Here is a 21,274-nt window from a genome sequence, read left to right as displayed (position 1 = left end):
TTTGCTGTTTATCCAAACCCAAGTTGGTGGACTGAAGTTCTGAGAAAAGCTGAGCTGTTTCTGACCAATATCAAGATCCACTGTAGCAAAGCAGACCTGACCTGAAGCTTAGGCCACAGGACCCTCAAAACACTGCTATCCACAACAGAGCAGGGAGAGCGCTTCTGACCCTGCCAGCCTACATGCCACTGGCTTGAATTCTGACCCTGGAATCTACAGAAGACGAGGACATCAGGACACAGGTGTGCACAGATGGGACACCTGAGAATGTAAAACACCTAGTGTCCTTTTAGCTGGGATATATTTACATTTTATATATATATATATATGTGTGTGTGTGTGTGTATGTATATGTATATATATATGTGTGTGTGTGTCTACAAAGTAGTTGGTACTACCCTCATTTGTGTGCCAACACCAGCTAGGCCAGTTCTCCCCTCCCCTCCTTTTTAATTTATTTATGGTTTTTTTTTCTTTTTTTGAGACTGGGTTTCCTCAAGCCCCAGGCAGCCCTGCACTGCAGATAACCCTGAACTCCTGATCCTCCTGCCTCCACTTCCGAGTGCTACAATCACAGGCCTATACCATCACATCCAGTTTATGTATTGACCAATACTAGGGTCTTGCTAGACAAACACTCTGTTAATGAGCCACATACATCCTCAGCTCTCTGCTTCCCTTTTAAGGTTGAAAAAAAATATATGATGTAAATTATTGGCCATTCATCAGAGGGACAGTGTGACTTCTACCAGGTGTACATGTGGTTATTGTTTATGTAAGAAAATATACCCATGGTTTCAGCAGACAAGGATCAACTGCTCCAGCTTCCTCTTGCCTACTTCTTCAGGTTCTTACTCAGGGTTCCAATATGTCTTTGTTCCTCCAGGAAGGATACAGGACACAGTTAACTTTTCTCAATGGCTGGAGACAGGCCATATCTCAAATTGTGGGAGGCTACAAGTATGTCTAATTTTTTTAAAATTATGTGTATGTACACATGATACAAGTGCCCATAGGAACCAGAAAAGTGACTTTGAAGACAGAAGGCTGAAAGGCAAGAGCCTCCACCAGGAGCTCACAGGACACTCGTCTTGGAAATCAGCCTCCAGGCTATGAGGAAACTGGGGGGCTGGGAAGGGAGACCCAGAAGGTCCCCACTGACTGCCAGCAGCAAACCCAGACCTGTGAGTAACCAGCGCTCAACATGACTCCCATGTACCCAGCAGCTTACAAGTTGTAAGAGACTCCGAGTCTCCAACAAGCTCAGAGCTCCAGGGGCTGAGAACACATGATAGGTTTTATGACAACAGGGTTTGAGATTCTGTTGAGATGGGCAACTGGGACAGTGGTTTCTACCTTAAAGTGTCAGAGCCTCCTGTAGCCCGGGCTAGCCTTGAGCTTAGTATGCAGTTGACGATGATCTAGAAATTCACCTCCTTCTTCTACGATGCCTGGTTTGTGTGGTGCTAGGGGTTGAAGCCTCCTTGTTCTGCGTGCTAGACAGGCATTTTGTCAACTGAGCCGCACCTGCATCTGCACCCCCACCCCCACCCCTGCTTGTGTTATTTTTCTCACCTGTAATTTACAGATGAAAGTCCTGGGGGTCCCTGCTCCAGGCCATGATGAGGTGGCTACCTGCATTGCTCAAAATACTTTATTAACATTATCACAGTCTACTATGCAAAACTATATCTGCTAAAATTTCTCAGTTTCTTTAAAAGAACTCTGGTCATGGCGCAGCTTCTTTGGGACCTCATCCCAGGAGCAGTTCAATGAGCAGGTCCTGTAACAGCTACAGAGGTCTCCTCCAGGACAGACAGTTCCCTGCTGGGGCCCCAGCCTTTGATGTCAGCTGGCTCCCAAGGGCTCTCTATACATGGAGGTGACTGCCCTGGCCCTTCTCCAGTTGGGCAAGTGTTGAGGTGCAGGCCTCTGGCTGGTGGGGTCACCCTGGAAGGTACACTTTGGGCCTCATGGGCATTCCAGGGGCCGGCCCTGCAGAGTTCCTTGGGTGGACCATCACATAAGTGCATGGAGAGCTGGAGGAGCCACCAGGGCTCGGAGTTCCCATCCTGAAAGTCCAGGGGTCCTTGTCTGTGCTGCGGGTCACACCAGCCTGCTCTCTCATGTCGCTGAGGTCTCTGTGGGAAGAAGAGGATGGGTTGGTTTTTTTCCCCCCCTGGGGGAAGAGAAGGATCGGGTTTTTTTCTGGACTCATCCAGGACCTTAATAGGTTCAGGCTAGACTACTGCCCAAGATGCCATCTCCTTCTACTAGAAGTGCCCCTCCCAAAGCCCTGCCACAGGAGCAACGTCTTCCTGGACCTCAGCTCTCTCATGCCCAGCTCCCAGAGAAAAGGAACTTTCTGAGGCTGCTTCAGAGTATGGAGAACCACAGGAGCCCAGCTGCCTGACTAGGAACTGGGGGTATCCCAGGCAGGAAAAAGATGTCACACCTCTCCTTCTGGGCTTGTCCCCTTTGGGGGCCTGGAGCTGGGCCACCTACCTTCTATAGCCTCAATCCCTTTCAGCTCCCTCATTCCCCAAACACAAGCCAATTCTCTAGGCCAGATAGAGCTGGCCCCGTCCACCTGTTGGCCTGGTTCCCATCTCCAGCTTCTATACTTGAGGCTCTCTTCAGGTTGCCTGGCTGCCTCCTCTTCCACCATATGCCCCTTTCTTACGGTTCTGTCTCCCTCTCCTCCCCACAGATGGACTCTCCTGAGCAGTTACTTTTAGCATTACCTCCCAGAAACATTTCCAGATCAGTGTTCTACCTTTACCTCCCTACCAGGAAAACTATAGGGAGCAGAAATTAAGCAGTGATCTAGTGGTTTTGTGAATAAGTGAAGGAAATAATTAAGTACTAGGATTATAGGCGTGTGGTAGCAAGCCCAGTTTATGCAGTATTGGGAATTGAACCCAGGGCTTCATGCATGCTAGGCAAGCCCTCTGCCAGCTCAGCTATTATAATTCATTCCCAACGCCCAGCACGAGTTTCTTTCTTTCTTTCGTTCTTTTCTTTTTTTTTTCTTTTTTTCTTTTTTTTTCTTTTTTGGTGTTTTTGAGACAGGACATCTCTAAGTAGCCCTGGATGTTTGGAGCTAGATATGTAGACCAGGCTGACTTCAAACTCACAGAGATCCTTTTGCCTAAGGAGTGCTAGGATTAAAGGTGTGTGCCACCATGCCCAGCCAACGTATGTTTTTTAACCTTATAATAAATGGGGAAAATTCAGCACCTTCACTTAGGAAGGCAGCAAGCATCTGGAAGAATTTAGGACAGCATCACACATCTTGGCAATGCTGGTCATAGTGTATGTGCCAACAGCAAGATTTTGTGGCTCAATACTCACGCAATATGGCCCCAGGCCCAGAGCACCCTTCTTCTTGGGAACCCAAGGCCAGGGGCTTTGAGGATCAGGGCTATGAGTCTCCTCCATGCTAGGTGCCTGGCCAGATAGAGCCCTTTCTGAGCCCCACTACTGGGCTGAGAGCTCCAGGAAGGTCCCACCTGCCTCAGCATCACTAGAGCTGACTCTTGGAGTGGCCCCCAAGCCAGCATCCTCTATCTCATGATGGTTCCCTCCAGGTAGGGTATTCATGTCACCCAGGGCTTTTCCACTCCCTGGGAGCATTGTGTAACAGTCTGGGACTGAAGCATTCCACCCTGCAGGGAAGTCCTTAAGTTGGAAGGTAAACAAACAACTCAAAAGAGCTTCAGGAAGTCCCTGAAACTGACAAGATCCACTAGGCCCCTCCCTGCCAGAGTAAACAATAAAAGCTGAGAGAACCCCTCAGAAAGAAGGAAGGTGAACTGCAAAGATTCTCAGAAAAGAAAAGTTGCAAAGAAGATTCTGAGACAAGACCAGCTGTCTGGAAGAAGCAGAAACCAGCTGAGCTTCTGGGAAGAGGTTTAGACCAGATCACTTGGAAAGGACTCTCAGCCTATTAAAGTCCCTGCAGGCTGTGCAGTGTGCTCCAGGTTCCCAGCTTTTGTGAGCTGTCACCCATGTGGGCCTTGGTGATGCAGCTGCCTTTGAGTCATTTCTGTTCCTGTAAGTAACCCCAATAAAACTCACTGGTTCACCAAATTGGACTTTGGTGGTATCTGTACTTTGGTCCGTCATGGGATCCTATCTGGTTTGAGTAGATGTGTGTTGTTTCTTCCCAGGAAGTTTTGTCACACAACAGGGAGGTGAACATAACTCCCTACACAGCTCTGTGACCACCCTTATGTACTGAGCATTTGTAGTAAAATCTCCAAGGACTAATAGCTGGTGTCCATGAAGGAAGGACAAGTAGACATGTGGCCCCAGAAGCATCCCCAGGAGTTCCAGGGCCTCACAGTTCAGCCAATGAAACTGCAGGCGTCTGGTCCAGAATACCAGGTCCCTCCACCCCCAAACAGCATCTCGGTTTTCCCATCCCACATGAGGATCTAATAACAGCGCTCCTGAAGGGACTCTGGCCAGCTTGAACGTGGCGAGCATGGCTCTGGTAGGCCTTGCCCTTCTCCCTATTCCCTGTACCTTGCTAAAAACTGTTAGATTACATTTCTAAAGTTATCCAACAAAGTCTGTTCCCTGATTTGGCTACTTCCTTCTCCTGAGACTGACTACGAAATCAGTAATCAATAGCCCCCTTTGGTTCACCCAATTAACACACCCAATTAAAATTAAACACCTCATCCTAACACAGGTTTTCCCCTTTACCTTTATAAGTCGCATTTGCCTATGTGCCACATCTGTCTCCCTTCTATCCAGAGGCGGTCCTTTGTCCCCCTGGGACAAACATTCCTTCACCCTTTTCCTTGTCCTTATCTCCTTTATCACCACATCCTAGCCCATTCTAACACAGACCTCCCCTTCCCCTCCTCTTAAAAATTACACCTGCAAGGTCATTCGCTGCTGTTTTCTGCCTGAGTCGGAAAGCAGCCACTTTAACTTTTCTTCCCTGCTTAATAAAGGATCTCTCTGTGAAAACAGGTGTTTGGGTGTGGTTTGTGCCTGATCCAGGGTCCAGGAGGAAGCCCCCTGTTTGAGGGTCTCCTTCAACTATAATGCAGAGGGAATGCCACAAGGTAGGAGCAACAGAGACTTCTGGAAGCCAGCCTAGGCAACCGGACTATATAAAAGGAAATGCATTAGCCCTCACAGTCTCAACCAAACCACTTATCATTAGTTCCTGAGATCTACAGTCCTCTCAAGAATTGGCTGATCTAATTTGTGAGGGACAAAGACTCAAACCATTCAGACTACTTGACCTTACATAATCCACTCTTAGGATTAGCCCAAAGATGTGGCCTCAGAAAGATAACCAAGCAGGCACACAGCTATAGTTCTAGCTATTCAGGGGGCTGAGTCAGGGGGAATACCTTAAGCCCAGGAATTAAAAAACAGCCTGCCAAACAGCAGAACTCTAAGCCAGACAAAGAATCAAGAATAAGACTCAAAGTCAGCCAGGTGGTGGTGGCGCACACCTTTAATCCCAGCACTCGGGAGGCAGAGCCAGGCGGATCTCTGTGAGTTCGAGGCCAGAATGGGCTACCAAGTGAGTCCCAGGAAAGGCGCAAAGCTACACAGAGAAACCCTGTCTCGAAAAAAACCAAAAACCAAAACAAAAAAAAAAAAAAAAAAAAAAAGACTCAAAGTCCCCAGAACACCATGGTGAACAGGACTGTCATCGGATGGAAAGCCTGAAGGCACAGCCAGTTTCTGACATGACGTGATGAGACAGGAAAATGGATACTGTCTGTGTAAGTATCAGGCTTGATACATCATATGGGACATGGAACCATAGAGGTGGCCATCTCCGTGCCCATTTCCTCTCCTACACAAGAAGGATAAGATGTAATAATAACAGTGATGGCCAGTATTGGCTGAGCTCTCCAATGAGCCCAGGGCAGTCACAGACCTGGAATCGGGTCATCTAAACAGTGTGGGATTGATTCCTTGATTCCTGCAGGACACACAAGGCCGCTGAGGTGCGGAGAAGCCCCGACCCCACACGGAAGCCAAGAGGCCAGAGGCAGGGGCCCTGCTGCCTCAGGTGAGCTGTGGGATGATGAACTGCACCAAGTGTCCAGAGTGCAGATGAGCTCAAAGAACATCAGAAGGTAGCCGGGTGGCGGTGGCGCACGCTTTTAATCCCAGCACTCGGGAGGCAGAGGCAGGCTGATCTCTGAGTTCAAGGCCAGCCTGCTCTACAGAGCGAGATCCAGGACAGGCACCAAAACAACACAGAGAAAAAAAAACAATAACAAAAAAGCATCAGAAGGAACTGAACACAGTGAGTCAGGGCTCCTTCTGCCAAGTAAGTCACCAGAGCCAAGAAGGGAAGGGAAGGGAAGGGAAGGGGAGGGGAGGGGAGAGGAGGGCAGAGGGTGGCCCTCTGGGACATGTTGTGTATTCGTTAAATTTTCTTGCTGGGTGTGGTGCTAAATGCCTATATTCCTTGCACTTGGGAGGTAAAGGCAGATGAATCCAGAGTTCAGATTCGTGATCAGCCACATAGTGAGTTTGAGGGTAGCTTGGGTTATGAGAATTTGAGTTCACTATGAAACTATAGCAATGAAATTAACACAGAAAGAAGAATTAAGAGCCGCTGTGGCTCCTCTGCAAGACACACTGGACTCGCAAGTCAATGAGCAAAGTCACTCTTCTGGTGGCCCCCACATCACAGCAGATCCAGGGGATCACTGTGGCCTCTGAGCTCATAGGTCGGAACCCCTTCATGCCCTGATGATAGAGGGACCTAGAGGACTCACCCTCAGCTCAGAGACCACAGGCTCCTCCCTGGCAGTCTGTGTCCCTCTGCTGCAGTGGTTCTCAACCCTTTAACACAGCTCCTCATGCTGTGGTGACCCCCAACCATAAAGTTATTTTCATTGCTACTTCATATCTGTCATTTTGCTACTGTTGTGAATTGTAATGCAAACATCTGTGTTTTTTGATAGTCTTAAGTGACCCCGTGAAAGGGTCATTGGATCCCCAGGGGTGTTGTGACCCACAGGTTGAGAACTGCTGCTCTGGCGGTTTGAATGGGCAGTGTCCCGGACTGTATTCGAACACTTAGTGCCCAGTAGGTGGCGCTGTTTGGAGGGTATGGAACCTTTGGAAGTGCAGCCTTGCTGGAGGAGGTTCTGACCGGTTACAGCCTCTCCCCACTTCAGTCTGTCCTCTGCTTGCCATGTGCGGTTGAGAGGTGACCTCTCAGCTTCTTATTCTGGCTGCCTCTGGTGTCGAATTCTCTTCTTGAAGTTGCTTTTGATCATGGTATTTTTAATCACAGCAACAGAAAAGTAACTGACTTAACCCTGCATGGAAGACCCCCGTGAGAATTCACAATTCAGTGTGGAGACACCAAAGGGAGAATGTGTCTGTGCTGGTTAACTGTGTTTTTGTTTTGTTTTTCCATCCAGGGTTCTCTGTGTAGTCCTAGTTGTCCTGGTACTCACTTTGTACCCTGCAGACCAGGCTGGCCTCTGCCTCCCAAGTGCTGGGATAAAGGTGTGCGCCACCATGCTAGGCTTGTACTGCCTAATTTTATGTCAACTTGACATAAGTTAGAGTTATCTGAAAGGAGGGAGCCTCAACTGAGAAAATTCTTTCATAAGATCTTGGCTGTAAGGCATTTTCTTAATTAGTAATTGATGTAGGAGGGCCCAGCCCATTGTGGGTGGTGCCATCCCTGGACTGGTGGTTCTGGGTTCTATAAGAAAGCAGGCTGAGTAAGCCATGGGGCGCAAGCCAGTAAGCCACACCCCTCCATGGCCTGTGCATCAGCTCCCGCCTCCAGGTTCCTGCCCTGTTTGAGTTCCTGTCCTGACTTCCTTCAGTGATGGACTATAATGTGAAAGTGTAAGCCAAATAAACCCTTTCCTCCACAACCTGCTTTCTGACCATGTTTCACCACAGTAATAAACCATACTTAGGACAGGGTGTCTATATGAGACCTCCAGCCTGAACCTCAGGAGTCCATAGCACAAAGGACAGAAGCCTGTCTGTTTAAAGCGCCCAGAGGCCAGATGCTGAGTGCAAAGGCAGACACACCAATACCAACAGCACCCCTGGGGGTGTTTTCTACTCCACCTACCATCAAGGTAGCCAGATTCTAGAGTCAGAAAAGGCATGTCTCAGGGCTGGGGACATGGCTAAGTTGAGAAGAGTACTCACCCAGCATGCACAAAGCCTGAATTCAATCCCTAGCATTTGCACAGACCAAGTACGGTGGGGCCTATGGGGGACATTGCTCATTCAAACCACCAGAACAGCAGTTCTCAACCTGGGGGTCACAGGGGTCACTTAAGACCATCAAAACCCAGGTATTTATATTACAGTTCACAACAGCAGCAAAATTCCAGTATTTGGAAGGTGAAGATAGGCAGACTAGGAGTTCAAGGTCATCCTCAGCTACACAGCAAGCCTGCAGTCAGCCTAGGCTACATGAGTGTGTGTGTGTGTGTGTGTGTGTGTGTGTGTGTGTGTGTGTGTGTGGTGTGTGTGTGTGTGTGTGTGAGAGAGAGAGAGACAGAGAGACAGAGAGACAGAGAGAGACAGAGAGACAGACTGACAGACAGACAGAAGGACTGTCCTTTTACTAGTTCATTAAAAAATATAAAGTGTGTCAAGAGAGAAAGAGCCACAGCTGCTGCCTGCCGGGCACTAGGAGAAAGAGAAAGTGAGGGAATGTGGAGACCCGAGAGGAAGGAGACCAGTAACTCTGGCAGAGCAGAAAGCACAGTGGGAGGGCACAGGATCTTTGCCAGCTTCCTCATCCCATTTAAACTCAAGGTGATCACACCAGATAGAGCAACTGGGAGGGCTAGGATGTCAGTCAGTGCAGAGCGCTGGAACAGCTTTGGGGTTGGGAGTTGAGGCACCAGAGAAATAGGTACATCTGGGTCCCCAGAATGTAGTGTGGCCAATGTCCCAGGACCTGGCAGAGCTTGGGTTGGGGAAAGGGTACCCCTAAGCACACCCCCAGCCCGTGACCTGGGAACCCACGTGGTGAAGCTGTGGTTGTCATGGGCCTGGCTGTGCCGAATCCCTGGCTTGCTGCCACCACCGCCACCGCTGCCACCACCGCCGCCGCCACCACCACCGGAGCCACCACCACTGGAGCCACCACCGCCACCACGGCCAACGCCGATGCTGCTGCTGTTATTGTAGTTGTGTCCCTTGAGGCCCAGGTAGGCGGCTTGTACCGTCTCCAGGTCCTCGCCTCTCAGCTGGTACCAAAGCTGTGCCGACCTGGAGGAGAGAGTTCAGGATGAAGAGCCTGGGGGGCCCCTCATCTCCCAGCTGTGCACATGCAGAAATACCTCTACACGGCCATCTGGGCTCGGGGTGGCAGTGGCCCAGTGAACACAGCAGGACACTTTAGGCGTGGGAGCGGGACACCTGTGCTGTTGGATGTGACAGCCAGGGACGGGAAAAGCATGTAGGCTCCAGCGAGAAGCAACTTAGCAAACACGAGGTGGAAATTTCTAGCCTGAGGCGGTGCTGACTGCTGAACACTGCATGCTACACAACGGCACTGCTTTTAAAAAATTAGTTTGTTATTCATTATTTTTGCAGTGCTGAACAGCATATACAGGGTCTTAATTTTTTAAATTACGTTTTTATTTTGTGGTGGGAGGTACAGGTACCACAAGCCACATGTGGAGGTCAGAGGACAACGTGTGGGTCAGTTCTTTCCCTTCCATCGTGTGGGTTCCAGGAACAGAACTCAGGTCCTCAGACTTGACAACAGGGCCTTTCACCCATGCGCTGTCGCACCTACCCCAGTAGCACCCTTAACAGTGAGTAATTTATGCTTTAACACCATGAAACAATGTGAACAAGGAGTCAATTACTGCCAGGTGTGGTGGTGCACACCTGTAATCCTAGACCCACAGTCTGCGAAGACAGTGATGCCCACCTGATGTGTGGAGCATCTATCTGTGGCAGCCCAAAATGTCACTAACACAATAGACAATATGTGTGTGCAGGGTCACTAAGTACCCCCTGTATGTAGACAGGGAAATGGCTCAGCGAGGAAAAACATTTGCCGTGCAACATGAGGACATGAGTTCAAATCCCCAGAACTCTTGTAAAAAGCTGGACATGTAATGTGAATGTCTGTAATCCCAGCATTCCTATAGGGAGACGAGAGGTACAGAAAGGAGAATCTTTGACAGACGCCCAAGGTTGTCCTGTGACTTCCTCATGCATGCACCACGTTCATCCATGACCAACTGCACATGCACACAGACATAAATACAGAAAGACCACGCACACACACACATACACATGCACAATGTCCCATGTCTTCACAGATCGGCTATATGCCTTAGAATCCCAACAGCCACATACTGTGGCTGTACCCACGAGGACAGAAGGGGCCTGTGGGACCCTCAGACACTGCCCCAGGGTGCCTGGCGGGCGTGGTAAGCAACCCTAACCCAGGCCCACCCCCTGGAAGGAAGGACAGCTGCCCCTGTACCTGTCGGCACGGTGCTGCTCATTCTTCTTCACACACTTGAGGAGGCAGCAGGTGAGGAAGGCCATGGACATGAGCAGGATGATGGCGCAGCTCACAATGGAGGAGATCACTGCCACCTTGAAGCCAAAGGTCTCATGTGATGGTACGGCTAGAGGGAGAAAAGCATCAGCTCCTGGCACAGTGGACCCTGACCTGCCAGGCCCAGGGAAGTGAGGGTGGGGCCTACAGTGAGCTCCGTTTTGGGGGAAGGTAGTCAAGGCTCCAGTGGCTAAGGCAAAGATTTGCAAAGAATATATTTAAAGGGATTTATCAGGGAAGACATTCTCAAGAAGGGGGTGTTTGGGCTGGGTTTGGCAGGGTGCAGAGCAGTTCTCAGAACAGTAAACTGGGTACATTCTAACAAGGAGGACAATCTGGAGGCCCCCACCCCACCCACTGCAGCCATGCCTACAGAAGGCACCAGCAGAGGCCACATCAGTTTTTACAATGTGCAAGGAAAAACTCTGCAGGGGCCTTCTCAGCTCATCTTCCCGAAAGGGGAAAGACAATGGAAATGGCTTACACAGGGTCAGCTGTGTGACCTCAGCGGTCACTGAGGACATGTTCCACTAGATCATCAGGAATATTCTTTGAAAAAGACCTCAAGATCATAATTGGAACATACAAATAACTGTATAAACTGTATATGCATAATATACCCACAGCTGGCCTAGCCCAGGTCCCCAGGCCAACCTCAGTCCCCTGACTGGATGCTGACCATCTAGAATTTCAACTCTAGCTCTCAGAGACAGGCCATGTTCTGGTCAATGGTAGATAAAGAGCTGTGATATGGAGCACAACAGCTAAGAATCATCCACACGATGCAAGAGTGTGCCCTTTGCCACAGGGGCCTAACCCCATAGAGCTCATTCCTGGGACACCTTGCCACCACCTGGGTTATGACGTTGACAGGTTAGCCCTGCCATTTTGGGTTCTCAGTCTCTCTTCCAGGCACCCTCATTTCAAGAGACTGAGCCAATACTAGGACATTAAGGGCTCTGAGAAGTCCTGCAACATATACACACACGAGCAGCAAACTAATTCGATTCAGGGCTCTAATATAACACACCAGCCTTCACTTAGGAAAAGGCCACCGGGGGCACTGGACAGTCAAAACAGGTTCTGTCTGTGCTACACAGCAACTAGATAACTAGAAAGTGTGTCTGCCTTCCCTGAGACAGGATCCAGAGCTGGCACAATCCTGGCTCTCTGCACTCCCAATTCCTAGAATTCTTGGCACCTAGAACACCCTTCAGGGGTTGCCTGAGGCATTCATGAAGAAAGGGAGAGTGGGTAAGGAAGTGGGTAGGATTTGTTTCCCCATTTCACAGATGACAGTGAGTAGTGACCGCTTCACTACTGACCAATCAGGGGCCAGGGCAGCAGCAGGATTGAAGGCAGCCCTGGGTCTGATATCGGTCCTCAGTCGTCACAGCATGCAACAGTGGGAAGAGAATCCTCTATGTGGAACAGCCTATGACTGGACACCAACTCCCCTCAATGTGACAGTGTTTGGGGTCCTCATCTCACCACCCCACCAGCAGCTGACCTGGGGCATCTCTGGGGTGGGGGCTTACCTTTGCACACAGGGCTTCCTGAAGACCAATCAGCGATGCTCCCATTCCAGGCGCAAGTGAGGAGGCCAGACCCCACCATCTGGTGTCCAGAGGGACAGTGGAACATGAGCACAGTCCCCAGTGAGGTGCCATCTCCACGGACAACTTGCAAGGTGCCTCGAGGGGGCGGATGGAGCTGAGCACAGGTGCCTGGAGAAAGAGGTGTCTGTGAGGCTGGGGTGCGGTCAGCAGAAGGCAAAGAGGCACTACCACAGCCCCCCCCCCCCAGGAGGCCCTCTAGAGCTGGGCTGACCTTAAGAGAATAAAATCTATAGGGTCTGAGGATTGTGACAAGACAATATGACAATACACAACGATTAGATAAGCATTGTTCCAAAGGCAGGAGGGGGAGGGAGGAGGAGGAGAGAGACAGACATGAAAAGTGATGCGTTACCTCTTAATAACAGAAAGATAAACATTAACTCAGATAAACAAAATTAGGAAAGATACTTAGGAAGTAAACACTCCAAACTCTTTGATTTGCAAAGAGATCTTCCCAAATGAGAGTTAAACATATAATTTTCTTTTCAAATTGAGCTAATGTGTAAGCAAGGAATACCAGAGATACAATGGCTAGCAGCCACAAAACATGCTCACCACACAGCAAGCCAAGAAACCTGAATGACAACTCATCTTTCCCTCAGCGAGGTGGCTAAGATTTATTTTTTCAGAAATCCTTTTGTTTGTTTGTTTTTCAAGACAGGGTTTCTCTGTGTAGCCTTGGCTGTCCTGGAACTCACTCTGTAGACCAGGTTGGCCTTGAACTCACAGAGAACCGTTCTGCCTCTGCCTCTCAAGTGCTGGGATTAAAAGTGTGAGCCACCAGGCCCAGCTGCAAGTGCTGTTAACCACAGTGTCAGCTCTCCAGCACCAAGGTGGCTGAGATTAAAAGAAAAAATGAGATAAGGCTGTCACTTTGTGGTACAGCACTTGCCTAACATCAAGGCTCTGGGTTCCATCACAGCATGCTACAACTAATGCTGCTGCTGCTGCTGATGAAAACCTCTATCTCTTGAGGTAGAAAAGGGAGTCCCCAGGTTGTAGTGATAGCCAAGCCTTCTTAGATGGAGTCTGGTAAGTGTGAGGGCTTATGTGGTACACCACGATGCTACTTCCATTCCTGTAAGCAGAATGTTCACCTCAGAGCTTGGTGGGGCAGCAAGAATCTGGAAAGCATCCACATCTCTAGCAAGAAGCAGAGATTCACCCATCAAAGTATAAACAAATGTGCTAATGCACAGCCACAAATTATAGCAAAAGGCTATGAAGCAGGGACAGCAATGTTGTCCTTAAATAGGGACACGGAGGCCCGTGAGAAGCTGGCTCAGTTGGTAAAATGCTTGTCACCAAAGCATGAAGACCAGCAACCCTGAGCTAGCTCTCACTGGCTTTGGTCATGTGGCTGTCACTGGTACAGCCATAATTTGATTTGTTTATTTTTTCGAGACAGGGTTTCTCTGTGCAGCCCTGGCTGTCCCAGAACTCACTCTGTAGACCAGGCTGGCCTCAGACTCACAGAGATTCACCTGCCTCTGCCTCCCGAGTGCTGGGACTGATGTGTGCCACAACCACCTGGCCATAATTTGAACTCTTGGTTCCAGGGTCTTGTCTCTCTTCATGAAGCACCAGCTGTCTCCACAGACATCAGGGTAGGACTGAAGGAAGCTGACTTCACAGATTAATCATGCTCCACACTCCCCCTTTGCCTTTTCAGAATTCTGGAATGTGGACATACACTATCCCCCTGGCCAGGGAAGTGGACATGGGGTTTTGGAGCTGTGGTAGACATGGCTGGGCAGACATTGACCAGCCCCAGAGCTCTTCCCCAGGATGCCAGGCAGCCAACACTTCCCAGTCCTCAATTTAGAGTCACAACTTCTGCATTCTGCAGCTGAGCTGGCAGAGCGGAAGCCCACCCTCACCACCTGCCACCAGCCTGGTCGCAGATAGACAGAGAGTGGGTGGGCAGGGGCTAGCAGCACCCACAGTGGCCCACCAGCACAGGGCTTTACTAAACTAGAACTTCATCACAAAGGGTCCTGGCTGGTAGGGGTGGCCAGAAGCAGAAGTTATCTGCCACATAGGATTGGCCATGACAGACTGCAGCCTTCCATGTACCCAAGTCAGGCCAGCCCTGGCTGTGGAGCCAGGGGACCTAGTTCAGGGGTGCCTTCATTACCTGGGGACTTCTTATCCTGGATGCGTGTCATCGCCTGCAAATGGAACACCAGGCAGCGAGGCGAGGACTGGATGAACAAAGGTCTGTGGCCCATCAAGGAAACCACCCGTGGTCCACTTCCCCTAAACATGTCTTAACTGCAGAGCAGGCAGGCGGGCGGGGCACCACAATGTCCCCACTTGGTTCACACTATGTCTGTCAACAGCCACATCCGGTGCTCTGGGGAGGGCTCTGCAGGGATGGGGTGCCTGTCCTCAGCTAGTGACTGTAGGCCTTAGTATGCCTCCTAGTCAGGCAGTCACGAATCTTAAAGGGCAGATTTCCTGCCCTGTCATTGAGCCTCATAACCGTGGGGGGGGGGGGGGGGGTTGAAGTCACAAGGAAAGAGAGCCAGCTAGCCCTGCCACACTGGCTGTCAGAAGCTCAGGAGCTTCCATCAATCTACAGAGCTAAAGAAAAGCAGAGAAACAAATGCTTCTAGTGCACGGCCTACAAGAGGGACGGCAGCCCCAGGGCAGAAGATGTGAAGAAGGCAGGGTGGAGAGAGCAGCCTGATGACAGACTTGGGGAGACTCGGGAGAGGGGCTTCCAGTGCAGTCCTGGTCCCAAACACGGCGTTTCTAGCCGGCCGTCTAGGGAACTCACAGGGTGTAGAGCCCAGCCTCCTAACTATCGTCCTTCCATTTTAAAAGTTAAATAGAGGAGTTTGGATAGGCAAAGGACAGAGGTGGACAGTGGGGATAAGTCCTCCTTCCTTGTGTTCTTCAAGGAGATTTCCAGCCAGGGCGGACCGACTCCTTTAAACAGAGCTGAAAGAAGCACAGAGAAAGTGGCCCTGGCTGGGAGTGTCTCCCCAACACAAGCCCCCAGACCCCCCCCCCCTCATAATAGGGCAGGGAAAAACACATGGGCTCCTGGATCTGATCCAGCAGGAAGCTCCAGCCTACATTCCACACTGGCTTCCCCAGACTTGCCCATCTGCAAAATGGGTATTCTGCCCTACTGGGTGGGCCACAGGGAGAGTGGGGCTGCCTGGTAGAGACACTGAGGCAGGGCTGGTTCACAGAATTAGTGCCTAGGTGGAACCTGAGCCAGCTTTCATGTACTCCAGCTGCCTTGAATTTATGATGTAGCTAATCAACTCCTAATCCTCTTGTTTCTACCTCCCCAGTGAGAGGATTACAGGTGTCCACCATCACATTGGGTCTATCCACCATGCCAGGGTTAGAATCCAGGGCTTTATGCATGCTAGGCAAGTAAGTGCTCCACCAACAGAACTACATCCCTCAGGTAAGACTTTAAGCCATGTCTCAAGCACTCCAGACCACGGTGGCACTAAAACATGCATGAGCAGCGTATGCGCGCATGCTCATGGACATGGACACACACACACTCATACACACACACACTCTCACACAGTCTCCATTCTCCCAAGTCCACAGCACAAGGGACCTCCACTCCCTGACGGGGGTCTCTTTCACCCATCCCTGGGCCTGCAGGGCCAGTAGATTCTACTCTGGGGTAAACTCATCTTCTAGGTGAGGAGGCTGAGGCCCACAGATCTGCTCAAGGCAAACACCAGGGTGGGCGCCTAGGTGTCCTCAGCCTGAGGTGGCCTTTAAATGAATGCGCTAACAGCACTGGGCAGGCACAGAGATGCTGTCCGAGGCCTGCAACCCTCGGAGTGCAGCGGCACAAGCTCTCAGGAGGCTGAAGCAGGGCAGAGAGCCCACGGCCAGCAGGAGCGACACAAGGAGACTGCTTCAAGGTATTACCACGAGCCAGGCATGGTGGTGCATGCCTTTCGATCCAGCACTTGGGAGGAGACAGAGGCAGGCAGATCTCTGGTCTACAGAGCAAGTTCAAGGACAGCCAAGGCTACATAGAGACCCTGTCCTTTTTTTTTTTTTTTTTTTAAAGGTACTTAGAAAGAAACTCCCCAACTCAACCTACAGTCCCCCAGTTACTCCCCATTGACACTCCACAGACTCCCTGTGTCTGGCATCTAAGAATCAAGCCCACCTGCCTCCATTGCTCAAAATGTCCCACCGAACCCAGGTCCAGCAGGTACACTCTACTTCCTAACTGAACTTGAAGACACCCCACGTTCCCGGGACAGCACCCAGCTGAGTGATGACAGGTGTCTTTCAGGCCTCTCTGGGCACTACCTCCAGACACTGGACACAGCATGTCCTACAGTCCTTCATTGTGTCCATGCACCTGACCCTTTGTCATCTGAGCAGTTCTGGTACAGCTTTTACTTCAGTATCGCTGGGGGTCACTTTTTGGTTCCATGTAAAAGTAAACAGAAAAAAAAGAAGCAAATGGGATTAATTCTAACATGAAACCACACATGACCCAGCCTGGTCCTCCAGGCTTGGGGTAGAGCAGAGGACAGATGGGCACAGCAAGGTGACCCTCCCAGCCCATGAGGGTCTCTAGCCTGTCCCACCTGACATCTCAACCCCGTCGACTTGCAGTAGCTTGTGTTCCCAGGTCCTTTCACCCTGAGGTGCACATGGCTAGATCTGGGAGGAGCCCCTCCCCTCCTCCCCGAGTCCTTGAGGCCAGCCGGATGCCTGGGAAAGAGCTTGTTTGTTAATCTTTTATCTGGAACCTTGGACCACAGGCAGGGGCCAGCATCTTCTGTCCTTCCTGGGGCCCATGCCCTCCTCACCCTGACCTTCTTAATAAGTTCCCTTTTATATTGGCAGAGGCTGTGTGAGTAGTACAGGGAAAGGGAAGGCAGGCCTCTGGGCACAGCGTTACCAGGACTTAGTAACCAGGCTTGTGTTCTACCTGCCAGTGAGTCCTTATGTAATTTTGCTCTGGGTCTGATCTCTCCAAATGCCAAATGTGAATCATGGTTGGGGCAGGGGGTGGGTTCAAAGTTCTTAGAGATGACTGACTTATGCATACACAGGCACTCTGACAGCAGGGCCCCCTAGACACCAGCAGCCAGGGTAACATGTGGGTCTAACATTGAGTATGTAAGTCCCACAGCCTAGCTGTGTATCCCCTGGGAAGCCATCTGTCCCTTCTGAGGCTATCTTTCCATGCCCCTGAACTGTGGGCCAACTAGGCTGGGCTCCATATCATTGGCTATGTGCTTCCTTCCACGGCAGGACAGAGATTATTCTAACCAAGGAAAATGTATCCCTTGAATTTTCTGGGGGAGTATATGGCAAGGGGAGGGGAGCCTCATGCTGATTCACACTGGCTATCACTGGGCCTCAGTTTACCCTATATACTATGGGCACAGCAGGCTTCAAGGATGAAGCCAAGAGCACACTCAAAAGGCCCACCTGCACCTACCCATTGAGCTTCTTTTTGCACTTTTCAAGGTCCCTTCCGGAGTTAGCAGGAGGTGGCTTCCAGCCACTGGAACCCCGTGTTCCTGGAAAACCTCCCGGACTAGGGAGTTTGGGAGCTGCCCTGGGAGCAGAGCCAAAACCCTCCATCTAGTCCAGATAGGAGACCCTGGCTGGGGGATGGGAGGGTGGATGCTGCCAACACTTAGTCATGCTCTGAGCCAGCCTCTCCTACCCACAGGAGACCACAGACCTCCAGGAGGCCTCTGGCCCACTCAGTAATGGGCCCATTCTACAGATTGTGGGAACCACACACCTCAAGTACTATTTTACATCCCAATTATTGTGGGTTTTTTGTTGTTGTTGTTTTGTTTTTGTTTTTTGGGTTTTTTTGACAACACCAAACTATCTCCATGTAGCTTCAGGCCCCTTCTTTTGCCTTCCCAGCCTATTAAACAAAACAGGACAGGCTGAGGAAGTCCCAGGTACTGCATTGTTCAAGGACAAGAACTCTCTTTGTAGTCTGTTAGTCCTGCCCACAGCCCCTAGAGGCAGGAACACAGCACTCACCTTGTGTCTCAGAAGGGAACTGAGGCACAGGGGTAGGACTCATCCCCACTTTGAGGGGACTACAACCAAAACTCCAACAAGGGGCCTTGTGTCTGGGATCCGCTTGGACACACTGCAAGGACACCAATCTTTCCTGAAGCCAGGGAGGACAAGGGACAACCAAGACGCTGGACTCTCAGACCTTATCCTGAGATTCCTATGCAAATAGCCTTCTGTATGCAAACTCTGCTGGGCCTCAGGCCACCCTAGGGCCATGGGCTAACCTTGGGCAAGGCCAGCTACCTCTTCTAGCTGGTGACACCTATTCCTCCAGGCTGCTGTGCAGAAGGTGCTCCCAGGAGAGCCCCCTTTCTCCAGCATTACCAGGCCCAGGGTTGGCCTCCTCAAACACAAAGGTACTCCAGTGGAGTAACAATAAGAAGCTAAAACTAGCGACACCTGTGGGGCCGACAATAGCCTGACACTGTGGGATGGTATAAAACAACTCAAACCCACTAGGGCAGCAATTCTCAACCTGTGTAGGGACACCTTTGGGGGTCGCCTTAGACTATCAGAAAACACAGATGTTTACATTACGATTCATAACAGTAGCAAAATTACAGTTACAAAGTAGCAACAGAATTATTGTACGGTTCTGGTGTCACCTCAACATGAGGAACTGTAATGAAAGGGTCGCTTGGGCATTAGGAAGATTGAGAACCACTGCCCTTCCATGAGGGCAAGGCTACCTCCAGCGCAATGGGGCCAAGCCCTCCTCAGAGACACCTCCTGGCTGCACAGGATTGAGCTCTTGGAGAAATGCGGGGTTCAGTGTTGGTTGTGTTTCTAAGAGTTATCAAAGCTGACATTAGAACAGTCTTCAGCACATTTTAGAAACTACACACTTAAAATCACTTTCCCTCCTTCCAAAGACCCTTGACCTCTGACAGCCTAGGCGCAACCCGGCTCCCGGCTGCTGGATGGCCTCAGTCTCTCCGATCTCACAGGCTCACTTTCCCGTTTTGTAAAGTAAAGTTGGAGTAGTCATCAAAGAACTCCAAAGATAACACCTTCCTCCGGCCCAGAGATCACCCCAGCAGCTCCCTCCGCCCCCGGGCCGCGCACACCGCCAGGTGAAGCCGGTTCCGACTTCCGCAGGCGTCCGGGACGGCGGTGGGGCCGACTATCGCCAAACTCGTGCAAACGCTAAGAGGTGCCCGCCACCTAGTTCCGAGTCGCTCGCCGCCCGGTTTCGGCTCAGTTGGGGTCGCCTGTTGGATCGGTGGGAAGTCGGAAAAGTTCGTTCTCAAGGAGGCCTTAGCGGTGCAACGCACGCCCCTTCCTGGACATGGTCCCCATAACGGCAGCCCCTCGCCCCTCCGCTTCTCCGTCTGTGAAAAGGGCGCTGAGACCCTCGACCCCAGCCCTCACCTGTCCGGTTCCCTGGGACCGGCGTCGCGTTCCCGGCCCGCCCCCGGGGCCTCGCCCTGCCGCGGAGGGTCGCAGACACCCGGCGCATCCTGAGCGCTCTGCAGCTGTCAGCGAAGTCTGTCTAGGTGGAGGCGGGGCCTAACGGAGGGGCGGGTCATTGGGAGGCGGGGCTGTCTCTAGCCACACCCAGAGCACGCCCTCCAAGACACTAGTTTTGAACTTTAGTCAGGTCCCGCCTACGCCTTGGGGTGGGGCTAGGCTGACTGAGCTGGGGTCTGGACACCTGGTGGGGCAGACTTTGAGGAGCCCCAGGCTGATCGCCTAGAAGTCAGCCCTTGAGCTAGAGTCCCTCTGGTAGTCTGTCTGCACACCTTTCCTCTCCCGGCCCTCCTCTGGACAAGAGGGCTTAAGCAGGTGATCTTGGAGAGTGCATGTCCTGTTAGATCACAGAACCGGATTCCAGCCAGGCAGGCTCTCCAGCCTCTGCTTTCTGAGCAGTGAGAGAATGCCTTCTCATTCTCCTCTGGAGTCAGGGTTGGTTACACCCACTAATATCCCCTTTCCACTTGATCTTGTGGGTCACACGTGATGGCTTTCTTCAATTTCCTTGTATCGAAATCTAGCTTATGTTCATTCTGCCACATCGTGAAAGGCAGGTCCATCCGCAGACCCCACTGTGACACCGACCCCCCCTACCACCTTCTCCGGAGCACACTCTGAGACATCAGTGTTCCCTGTCAAATAGCCAGAGATCTCACTGCCCTGTGTGGGCCCCTCTCTGCCTGTAGAATCATGAGTGGGACTTACGGGGATCTAAAGTGCCCCTGGTTTGCGGATGGGAGGCGTAACAGATGTGAAAACGTGACCCACCACCATGTGTAGCTCAGGCCTCCAGGTGTCCAGAAGTGCTGGCCAACAGACTATTTAGGTCAAAATGTTTCCCTAGGCCCGCAGAACAAAGCGCTACAGATAGAGCTCCACACAGAACAACAGAACGGTGTTATCTCATCATACAGGAGGTGGGAAGCCAGAGATGGGGTCTGGGCAAGACCAGAGCTCTCCGAAGTCTCGAGGGAGCATGTTACTTTTTTCTTTAGATTTATTTTATTTTCTGTGTACGAGTGTTTGGCCCACATGTATGTGCACCTTGTGCATGCCAATGTTCAGTTGTGCGTCACCAGGTGGGTGCTGGGAACCAAACTCAATCACATTCCAAGAACAGCAGGTGCTCTTAACTACTGAGCTATACTTCCAGCTCCCGTTTTCCTGATTTTTTTTATTCTAGTTTCTACTCAATTAAAAAAATGAGAATTTCGCCGGGCGGTGGTGGCGCACGCCTTTAATCCCAGCACTCGGGAGGCAGAGGCAGACAGATCTTTGTGAGTTCGAGGCCAGCCTGGGCTACAGCGTGAGTTCCAGGAAAGGTGCAAAGCTACACAGAGAAACCCTGTCTTGAAAACAAACAAACAAACAAAAAACCCAAAACCAGGAAACAAATACTCAAAGAGGGGGAGGGAGGGAATAAAAAAAATGTAGAGATGCCAGAAGACAGCACCAGATCCCTGGAAGCTGGAGTCACAGGCAGTGGTGAGCCGCCTGATGTACGTGCGTTGGAAACCAGACTCAGGTCCTCTGGAATAGAGCACAAGTGCTCTTAATTGCT

The 21,274-nt window shown here is 51.0% G+C and overlaps 1 protein-coding gene across 2 annotated transcripts; it reads right to left on the bottom strand.

Moving 5' to 3' along the window:
* Positions 1-1,636: 1,636 nt before the first annotated feature.
* Susd3 (sushi domain containing 3) lies at positions 1,637-19,718 on the bottom strand. 2 transcript variants are annotated; one of them, XM_052729202.1, is made up of 5 exons: positions 19,612-19,718; positions 12,103-12,291; positions 10,487-10,634; positions 9,007-9,252; positions 1,637-2,141 (listed from the first exon to the last, which is right to left on the bottom strand). In XM_052729202.1, the coding sequence occupies exons 1-5, from the start codon at positions 19,697-19,699 to the stop codon at positions 1,946-1,948; spliced, it is 867 nt and encodes a 288-aa protein (XP_052585162.1). In that variant the 5' UTR covers positions 19,700-19,718; the 3' UTR covers positions 1,637-1,945. The 2 variants fall into 2 exon arrangements, with proteins under 2 accessions (XP_052585162.1, XP_052585161.1); XM_052729201.1 differs by lacking the exon at positions 19,612-19,718 and adding an exon at positions 14,321-14,439.
* Between the last annotated feature and the right edge of the window lie 1,556 nt (positions 19,719-21,274).

Source organism: Peromyscus californicus, unplaced genomic scaffold, assembly GCF_007827085.1.
Source record: "Peromyscus californicus insignis strain IS unplaced genomic scaffold, ASM782708v3 Scaffold_8__1_contigs__length_139910024, whole genome shotgun sequence".
Classification (NCBI taxonomy): domain Eukaryota; kingdom Metazoa; phylum Chordata; class Mammalia; order Rodentia; family Cricetidae; genus Peromyscus; species Peromyscus californicus.
The sequence above is the reverse complement of the archived record's forward strand: the minus strand, read 5'-3'. Positions and strand labels throughout refer to the sequence as shown.